The sequence below is a fragment of the Panthera leo genome, chromosome B2, assembly GCF_018350215.1.
Source record: "Panthera leo isolate Ple1 chromosome B2, P.leo_Ple1_pat1.1, whole genome shotgun sequence".
NCBI classification, from domain to species: domain Eukaryota; kingdom Metazoa; phylum Chordata; class Mammalia; order Carnivora; family Felidae; genus Panthera; species Panthera leo.
This window is the reverse complement of record NC_056683.1, coordinates 100,556,814-100,567,387: the sequence shown is the minus strand read 5'-3', so window position 1 is coordinate 100,567,387 and position 10,574 is coordinate 100,556,814. Positions and strand designations below refer to the sequence as shown.

At 43.7% G+C, this 10,574-nt stretch overlaps 1 protein-coding gene across 2 annotated transcripts in view; it reads left to right on the top strand.

Annotated features, from left to right (window-relative positions):
- The first annotated feature begins 245 nt into the window (after positions 1-245).
- LAMA4 (laminin subunit alpha 4) overlaps positions 246-10,574 on the top strand; it is a 143,607-nt gene continuing 133,278 nt past the window's right edge. For both annotated transcript variants that reach the window (XM_042939629.1, XM_042939628.1), the window contains exon 1: positions 246-1,017. In XM_042939629.1, coding sequence (XP_042795563.1) covers positions 400-1,017 — 618 coding nt within the window. In that variant the 5' untranslated portion in view covers positions 246-399. The remainder of the gene's footprint in view (positions 1,018-10,574) is intronic.

Below are 10,574 nucleotides of genomic sequence, written 5' to 3'. Positions count from 1 at the left end.
AATGAAGATAGCTCAAAGACTGCAGCCTTCCATCTTTAGAAAATGAGAAACCTTGCTCCAGAAAGTGGGTGCCCTCCCCCTCTGCCGTCTGACAAGCCGCACCTCTCTGGCTCCTGCCCCTACCCCTGGAATCCCTTTCCCCCCTCACTTGCCTGCAAACTAGGGGGTCACATAAAAGATCTGCATAAATACAGATAGGACACCGAGCACCTTGGCTAAATAAATAAAAGATGTGAGGAAGCGATCACAAAGGCTGAATATTCATGGGGGTCCCTTGGAGGGGCTCCAAACTGAGAGCGCGTGGGGAGGGCAGGCCAGGGAAAGGCCCGAGCTCCGTGTGTGAAATGCCGTTTGGAGTGGGAGGGCCTGGAAGTGGAAGGTAAAAAGGGAGTGGTGAGAATGGATGTGGGGAGGAAGGCAGGGCAGCGCAGCCCGCAGACCCCACCCGCCCGGGACAGGAGGTGGCCGGCGGGGCTCGCCCTAACCCCGTCCGCCTTTTGGTGCTCAGCCTTAAGCTGCCTCCATCTGGACGCCCCTCAGCCAGAGCCTCTGGGGAGAGAGAAAGCGGGAGAGAAAGTGCGAGAGCCAACCGAGGGGGAAGAAGGAAAGAGGAGAGACAAGGGGGGAAGGAGGGCTCCCGCTCACCCTCTCGCTGTGCCTTTTTCACTAAGTTGCGCGTCGGGCCGCCTTGACTTCCCACATCCGGACAAGGCGGGGGCCGAGAAGGTAATGCACGCGAGGCACCGCCGCCCCACGGGGGCACCGACGAGGACGCACAGCCGCCGAGCCCCACGCAGCGCCCTGCTGGATGGCAGCGGAGAGATGGCCGTGAGCTCAGCCTGGCGCCCCGTCCTGAGGCTCTGGCTCCTCTGGGGCGCTGCCTGCGCGGCCGCCGCGGCCGGGGACGACAGCGCTTTTCCTTTTGACATTGAAGGGAGCTCAGCGGTCGGCAGACTGGACCCGCCCGAGGCGAGCGAGCCCCGCGTGGCTCCCGGAAGGCTGCCGCCCGCCGCCGAGGTACGGTGTCCCTGCCCTTGTCACCCCGGCCCGGGGCACCTGAGCCCCGCGGGCTGTGGGTGCCACGCTCCCGTCCGTCTCTACCCCCCCCCCCGCCCCCCACCTCCTCCCCTCCCCCATCCCTCAGAGTTTCACCTGCACCCGGTCGGTTCAGAAACTTGAAGAGTTTTACTTTGTCATTGGGGTTTGGGCGTCGCGAGTTGTGAGTTGAGGCTTTGGGACCCGGCACTGTTCCAACTAGCAAAAGTGCCATGTGCTCCGTGTACTGGGAGCCGGTCTGCTTGGATTCTCACCTGGAGCTGCCTTGGCGCTTCTGCGACTTTCTGCCACTTGTGTGTCCCAGGAGAGTTACTTAAAGTGTGTGCCCTGTCCCCGGCTTCCTGCTCTTCTGAGATGTTGGGACAGTGGGAACAATACCGCGGGGCCAATCTTTTTGTCACAAATCAAGCAGAAGGTCCTCTCCAACAGGGGAGAGGGACCGAGCGGCTGAGGGTGATGGGATACTAAAGAATCTGTTGGGAAACTGCCGAGCAGATGCCTTAAATAGATAGGAGCCATTATGTTCCAGAAGCAAAAAGTTGTGATGGAAATCAAGCCCCATCCCCAAAGTTAAAATGATTGGGATGTGCTACTGGTGATATGTTTATGCAGAGAGCTGCTGTTTGAGTACCTTGCAATAGCTTTTATGTTGAAAGCATAACCAGAAAGTAGAAATTGGGTAAAGGAGGATGAATCCAGAGTAAGTGATTTAAGAGTCCCTTGAGCCAAGACGACAAGGGCATGTCCAGTGCGTGGGAGATGTTAAGTAGGAGGAAAATGAAGTCACCTAAGTTCATGGGAAAGGAAGGAGCAATTGACTTAACACCGCGCGCACACACGCGCGCACACACACACACACACACACACACACGTGCTACAGCTATGGTTACAGCAACTATAGAACCAAAGCATTTATATGGATTGACACCATTTCTAACAGCACCAAAGTCTGGATTATTGCAACTAATTCTACTAATTGTTAGTATAACTATAGTTATTATTACTACTAAAATAAGGTGCATGGAGATGGTCCGTCTCCAGGAGTGAGCCCCACTCACACCCCCCAAAAAAGGAGGGGGTGTGTGTGTGTAGGGCCAGAGCATACCAACCTCCCATTGTGGTTCAAAAAATAACCTCTATAGGAAAGAGTGGGGCACAGCTGGCTTCTGCTCAGCTTTGTGCTCCCCAGACCTGGGGAGAAGCCGGGCCAAGAGAGACACCGCACAACGGGAAGGCATTGCGTCTCCACAGGCTTGGGATTAACCCCTGGGAAGCATTTCCACCTGTTGCTTTAAGCGTGAAAAGTCTCAGAACAAAATGCTTAGGGACAGAGTTGCCAGATAAAATACAAGACATCTAATTAAATTTGAGTTTCAGATAGCAACAAATAAATGTTTTTGTTTCTGTCTCAAATGTTGCATGGGATGTATTTACAGTAAAAATTATTTATTGTTTACCTGAAACTCAAATTTACCTAAACCTTCTGTATTTCTGTCCGCTAATTTTAAAGAGATGGGAACACATACCTTTTTGTAACTCTTACCCCACAAAAAGTAAGAAAATAATTATTTGATTTTTAGCGAACCTTAAATCTATTGCTGAGACTCTGAGCAATTTCTTATATACTCATGTGCTCAGTGAAATAATAGGAAGGCAGCACAGCAGAGTGTTTTGGGATTGCAGGCTCTGCAGTCTGATGGTCCCAAGTTCAAATTTCAACTTACCTCCTCCTTACCTTAGGCAAATTCCAGATGCCCAATTACACAGAAAGAGACTAAGGCTTAAAGAAGTTATTGATGCCTACTTCATACTTCCTAGAGTTACTGTGATGGAACTAGATACAGACAGAATGCTTAACACAGTACCTGATAGGTATTAATGCTGTATACATGCTAAGTCTTGTTATTAATAGTATAAAATATGCAGACGATTGAATTAAAAGAAACCCTTGTTTGGGAATATTTCTCAGAACATTATTTTTATGGCGCTATTTTACTTAATATTGCTGTATCTCTGTTTGTCTGTATCTTTCCTACCAGAAAGATATATCCTATAGTGAGTTAAATGTCAGAGTCCAATAGGTTCAGAATGCCAATTCAGGCTTTCGGTTTAGGGAAACAGAAAGAAGCTATTAGTCATTCCAGAAGTGTCAAAGTATATGATGTAGAAAGTGTGGGATTGGAGTAATTACATTCCCACTGCCTAATTTCACATAATACCTCCAGTTCATTTCTGGTCCTGTGGCAATCCCAATGCCCCACCATTCAGATTTCCCATGCTCTTTATAGCCAGTAAACCAAATACATTCTGGAAATTTAATAACACGGTGCAACCATTCTACTGACTGGTTCAGGAGATTGTATTTACATCTATAGACGGAGAGAGAAAGAGACCGTGGACATATGTGATACGCTATTTGTAGGAGGTTTGAGATGTAGATGGAGGGATATTCTAAAAATACATTAATTTTACTTCACTTGGATTTATATGAATGGTTATTCCTCAATTTTCCTTCAAGGGGCAGAAGGAAAATATACTAAGGCAAGCATACAGCAGTGGGAGGGCTTGGCTGATGGCCCTCCAAAGGCTCTCCCAAGCTCTTCGATAGACAGCAAGGCTTGTGCCCTCTCCACCCCTGGGTCCTTGGCACTCAACAGAGGACTCCAGACTCTGGCACACTGGTGCCAAGTGTGAGTTAGGGGTTCAATGACATTAAATACACACTGAATAAAAGGATGAGGAGCACAGGCTGACCAAGAAAGAAAGTCCCTCCTTTCCTTCTCAAACAAGCCCAAGCTTCCCCCAGGATACAGGGTTTGAAAAGAGGAGCACCCATGGGTGCTAATTTGGTAGGATTTTCCCACCTTCTGCTTTTTCACAGGCAATTTCCCACATTCACCACTGCTGAGTTTATGGTGAGAGCAGTGTTTCTCAGTAGGATGGGCAAAAGGGTGATGGGGTGGTTTCAAAAAAGAATATTCAATGTTCTAATATTTTACATTTAAGAAGAGAAAGTCTTGATTCTATCATGTACACTCTAGCAAGTAAAACCAGACAGAAGCCTTCTTAACCAATATGGATCTGCAAAAACACTGGAAGGGGTACAGGGATGGGGATAGGAATGGTCCCCAAGAAGAGGGTGTCACAATGTCCTTGGCAGGAATGACAGTGTTGTCTGTCAAAAAGGAGCAGGAATTAAATAAGTTCGAGAACACTAGGTTAGAGGTTGATACTGTGGGAAGAAGCCACCGCACAGAGACTCAGAAGAGTGAAGTCTCCACTGGAAAGGCAAAATGAGAGGTATGGAGGGCAATGGTGCTGTTACTGCCCTTGGTAGATAATTGAGAAATTAAGGGAAATAAATGACAGTGTTGAGCAAACTTCTCTCAGCAAAGAAAACAGGAATTTATCTCCTGGTAACCTGACTGGGTTTTGTTGTTGTTGTTGTTGTTGTTGTTGTTGTTGTTAGCTTCCCTCCAAGAAAATCAGTAGCCCGTGAACCACATGTGCACATGTACCCCACACTGGACAAACTTACTTGCTTTTAAAAAAGCACTATGAACTAGACTAATTCTGAGCAACTTTTCCTCTAGACTCTTTTTATCGTGGATACATGATCCTATGCTCCAACATAACTGGTACCCTGCCACTAAAGGATCGCAGTATGTGCATTAAAAGGCAGCTTAGATCTCTTTCGCTGTCTACTTTCCTTCTGCTTATCTTGGGCCCTTACTTTGAAAGAGGCCCTGTTGAATCACGTGAAGACCTCTAGTCACTGGCCTGGGCCATCATTCTATATTGCTGTCCAACAGTGCATGTAGGTAATGTGAACTCCCACATGCAGTCATTATTTCATTCACTTTATATCATCCAGCAAGTATGTTTGGAGCCTTACTGTATACAGAGCAATGAAGGAGGTGCCAGGAAGGACAGAAGAAGGCAGAGTCACATCCCTCCCCTCAAGGAGTAAGCAATCTAAGAAAGAAAAATGTTCATAGCCACCATATAAAGCTGAATGAATTAATGTTCTGTAAAAGTAGCTGGAAGCTAAGGGCCATGGGGGTAGTGTGGAAAAAGTATTACTCCAGAGCCAGACCAGTAGGACACAATCATCCTACTCACCAAATACCAAAGAAGGTTCCTGGGAGACATTATTTTAGAAGGACTAAATATAGCGGCAGTAGTAATAATAATAGCATGGCTTATGGCTAATGCTCATTGAGTATTTACTGTGTGTCACACACTAATCTAAGCACTCTCCAAGAGCTATTTTTTTTCACCTTCAACAGCTCAATGGAACTTGTATAGTTATTCTCTTACTTTGAAAACAGGGAAACTGAGACAGAGCATTTGCCCAGGCACCTTACCTGGTAAGTAGCACAGCTAGGAAGGAATTTATGAAAGTAATTCAACTGTGCAAGAGTACCTAGGAAAAAGTTATTAGGTAAATAGAACTATCTGTAGGCATAAGTTTTAGTCAAAGTTTTAGAAATTTCTTAAAGATCTATAAAATGCCATTCAAAGACTATTTGTGCAATGCTTGCTGGATGAGTAGCATAAGTTGCATACAATGTTAGGATTATCAAAGAATCGAGATAACTTCCCTTTCCTGACGAGTCTAATAATTACTTTTTAAACTACTCTTTTGGAAAGACAGAAATTAATACTTATTGACTTCTACTATGTCCCGTGGAACTACATGTATTATCTTTTGTAGTAGTCAATAGTGAACATTATACCCATTTTATAGATAAGCAAATTGAGGTTTGGAGATGGTAAGTATTTTGCCCAAGGTTACCAAATCCCATTCTTTTTTCCCCAGCATATCACTGGGTCCCCCTGATAGATTTTTTTTTTTAACTCTAGGGTCTTCTTTGCATCCCATTTTCCTTTTTTAAACATGTTCTAGTATGTTTCCTCTACATGATGCTACAGTTTACATTAGAACCCCCATATTTAGGTTAATAGGTAAAGAATTCAGAACAGCACCACCTATAGGAATACATGGCCTATCTTATAGAATGTATTATAAAATTGCTAGAAAATAAAGAATTGCTATGGTTCCAGAATTCTCTGATTTAACCATAAGTTTTTTTTTATTGCAGTAAAATATGCATAACATAAAATTTTCCATTTGAATCATTTTTAAGTGGCATTAGGTACATTCACATTGTTCTACAACCGTTACCACCATCCATCTCCAAAATATTTTCATCTTCCCAAACTGAAACTCAATACCCATTAAACAACAACTCCCCAATACCCCCTTCCCCGGGCCCTGGCAACTGTCAGTCCACTTTCTGTTTCCATGAATATTACTCTGATAGATACTTCATATCAGTGGAACCTACAATATTTGTTCTTTTGTGTCTGGCTTATTTCATTTACCATAATGTCTTCAAGGTTCATCCATGTTGTAGTATGTGTTTCAATTTCATCCCTTTTTGAGGCTGAATAATATCCTAATGTATGTATATATCACATTTTGCTTACCCCTTTATCTATCGATGGACGTTTGAGTTGTTTCTACCTCTTAGCTTCTGTGAATAGTGTTACTGTGTCCATTGGCTTACACATATCTGTTTTGAGTCTGCTTTCAGCAATTTGGGGTAGATATCCAAAAGTGGAATTGCTGATTGTATGGTACAGAAAAAGTTTTAAAACTTGGATTCCTAGAGAGGCCAAGCAAAAACAAAAACAAAAACAAACTAACGAAAAAAACTGGGCAGTGAAAGGAATACATCCTGTGAGTGACAGATCCAAGTGACAGGAGAAGGGTTGCCTCTTCCAGAGGGACACCCACCTCTGTGTTGCCAGGTCTTTTGTTTTTTCAGGAGAAAACAGAGTCTGGATTCTTAAGTAAATTTGCTGACTCATTTTTTTTAATACCCTGTGGGAAGTGCATCTGATGGCCCAATTTAGCCCAAGCGCTGTTTATTTCAGTCTCTGCTCAACAACATTTGAAATTCACCTTTCACCAAAGGTACAACATGGGCGTCTAGCCAGACGGATGTGCTGTGAATTCAGCCCCACTACTTTCTAGCTGTTTGACTTTGAACAAATTAGTTCATCCTTCAGAGGCTCAGTTTGTTTGATTGCCGAATGAACAGAAAAGTATTTGCCTTGCAAGATTATTGTGAAATAATGTCTAGGAGCTGCCTAACAAAGTCTGCCTTTAGTTCCTTCTCTTCTGTACCTCCCTTCTCTCCCTTTCTCTTCCACTGTTTTTATCTACTGCAAGTTAAGACTTGTTTTACCGGTTTATTTTTTTCTAAACTTTTATTTATTCTGTAAATTTGGTTATTTCCCACTTTTCCATACAAATGTACTGATCAGGCAACATTGGAGGAGACGGAGACTGGACTTTAATTTTTATAATCACTGTATCCCTAATGGTTCTTTAAACGTAGCCTTTCCCCAGTTGGATGATCTGATCAGTGAAGAGAAATGAATGAATTTTTCTAAATTCTGGAAAAGTTAAACAAAAATACCAACATCTTTGATATGAAAAGGACCATAACTTTTTTTCTTTCACAATTAAATTCTCAAATCTGACTTTTCATAATTTTTTGAAATATGTAACGTCAAAAACACTTCTCTCCTTTTGGGCTTTTCCTCACTCAGAGTAACCATATAAATATAATGATGGCCAGACATAATTTTGAGACATTTGATTGATTAGAACCCATTAAAACCAGATTACCAGTACATCTTTGAGTTCCACAAGTTGGTATTTCCAAACAGTTATTTATTTATTTTCTAAAACCAGGAAGTCTGCTGGTTCACTGAGATGTGGTGACCACATAGAAGAATATTTAAATATCTACTCCAGTATTTGCCAAAGAGCAGCATTCTTTTCCCAACTGTTTTGTTTTTTTTTTTTTTTTTTTTTTTTTTTTTGCTCTTAGTGTGGTAAAGTTAAATTCTGGGAAATGGTTTACTGAAGGGAAGCTTAGCCACAGATGTTTGTAATTCCAACTTAAGTTTCCCATCAAAGTCTTAATGAAATTCAGCTGCCAGCAGTTAGGGTCTGAATCTGAGTCTTTTTATCATGAGAAACTTGGGGAAAACAGCATTCCGAGGCTGAATGGTAGTGGGAAAATGTCCATATTCAAGCTCAAATCCCCTGCATAAAGAAAAAAAATACAGAAACAAGTACTGTTAAAAAAAAAAAAAAAGAGGAGAGAGGGGTGGTCTGACATACTTTGAGCAATATGCAATATGACCTTCTTTTCACTTCCAGCACTTTCTTGGTTTGTATGTTGTGTTTTGGAAGAAGCGAGACATCTAGTGTTTACCTAAATGGAGTGAAATATCTACATTTATGACTCCATGAGAACTGATGAGTTGGAGAAATCCCATACCACCAACAGCTGCGTGCGTGCACGTCTCTTGCAGACTAGACCAGTAATCCATGCTGTGCATACTACCGCTAAAGGGACCCTTGAGCACAGTGCAGACTTTGTGCATTCATATTTATTTTGAAATCGTGCCCTCCATTAGATGAGGTGGCACGATTACTTCAAAAGAAATGAGGGAGGCTGAAGATCAGAGATGTCTTCACTAAAACTCGCCTCAGAGGTGACTGTTCCGTGCAATCATGTTGTCTGTTTACAAAGTAAATTGCAACATAGGACACTGCACTACACAGCTCTGTAAAGCCAAATGTCAGCCCAAAGGAATGTATAATATAGACACCAGCAGAAGGCAAGAAAATGTTTAGTGGGCCTCATACGTTGGGATGCTAGGGCTGTAGAACCATCTAGTATTACAGCAAGAACCAGAGCACAAATTCGGGATCTGGGGCTTAAAATTGGGGCTGGCCTCTCCTTCCACAGGAGAGTTATTTTACAATGCCTTTCAAGTTTCACTGGCCAGGCAACAGTGTGTTTCCCCCTTGAGGAACAGTGATACAATTTAACAAGCGAAGAGTGACCTAAAAGTAACCTCTCTACCTGCTGATACGCCTGTGAGTCCTGAGAGCAGGAGAGTGATTCTGTCGTCTGTGATTCTGTCAATCCCCAGGTCACAGGTGAGGTGCTAAATGCGTGTTATTTGGAGACCGAACAGTGTCTGAATGCCTGGCAATGAGCCAGTGTTTGTGGTGCATGAATAAATTGCCTCATTCTGTATTGTTCCCTTGGAATTGTTGTGTGTCATACTCACTGAAATTCCATCTATAAGGAACCAGCCCTGAAGCCCCTATTGCAGCACAGAATTCGGCGTAAAGGAGACGTGTTTGAATGCAGAGGCGGTGGGTGGTTATTATTGGATGTATGACTCTATTATATCTTGCGGTGTGAACCGTAAAATCAAAGGGATCATAGAATGTTAGATCTAGAAAGAGAGTTTAGAGATTCAACCTTCTCATTTTGTAGATAGGGAAACTGAGCCTCAGGGTGGGAGATGGTTAAGGTGCTTCACTCAAAGACACAAAGCTCATTCATTACCAGCAGTGCCAAAAACTGTGTCTCCTGACTTCCAGCCTTATACTCTTTCAAGCTATTTCTATGGGCTATCTATCTATATAATTTTTCTCTTAAAGATATATATCTTTAAGGGAAAAGTTGCTTGCTTCTAACATACTGTTATTCACTTTGCTCTCTATTGCTTCTGTTTATTCTTGAGTTGAACAATCAGTAAGAGAGGCTCACGGAATTCAGCAGAGTGGGACAAGCACTGGAATGTGATTTTGGAACCAACGCTTCCGGTTCTTGGCCACGCCACTAACAACCCGATCACCTTTACCAGTTAAAGGAACCTGGGCACGTCCCTTCACTTCCTGGGCCCTCGATTTCTACAGTTTAAAAAGAAGAAAACAAAAATAAGCAAACAAAAACAAGGTTACTTCTAGCAACGGAGTTCTGTGATTATCTAATGAATAGATAACAGTTTAAGCTACTTGAAAGGAAGCTGGCTTAAGGAAGAGAATCACTCAGCATCACAGCGGCCACCCTGGTTAGAACCCCAAGACTGAGGAGCCTAGAGCCCAAAGGAAACACAGGGACTGATCTGGTGGGGTGGGGGTGGGAGGTGGGGGCGTTAATGGGCCCTTCTCCCTGCTTCTTGGTGAGGGTGGTTGCAGGACAGAGCACTGGCCCAGCCTTAGACATGAGCCTTTCCAAGGTGACCACCAAGGAGGCTTCCCACACAGGCTTCAGCTGCAGACACCTAAGTGTGTCCATGAAAGTCACTCTCCCACACCTGGGCTCCAGAGTGCTGCCACCTGCCCTATCCAGACCCTTCACAGTGACTCTAAATGTGAAGCTCCACACAGAGACATGGGAGGGATGACGTTAGAGGAAGTGAGGGACACAGAGAACTGAGGGGAGGCTCATGTCCTTGCATCTCTTAATAGTGAAAGGCACATAACAGGCTCTAGAAAGGAGAATGTATTTACACTCAGTGCAAAAGGAAGGGAAAGCCAGTGACAGATTATTGATTCATCACAAACACCAACTGAGGGGTGCCTAGGTGGCTCAGGTGGTTGAGCGTCCAGCTCTTGGTTTTGGCTCAGG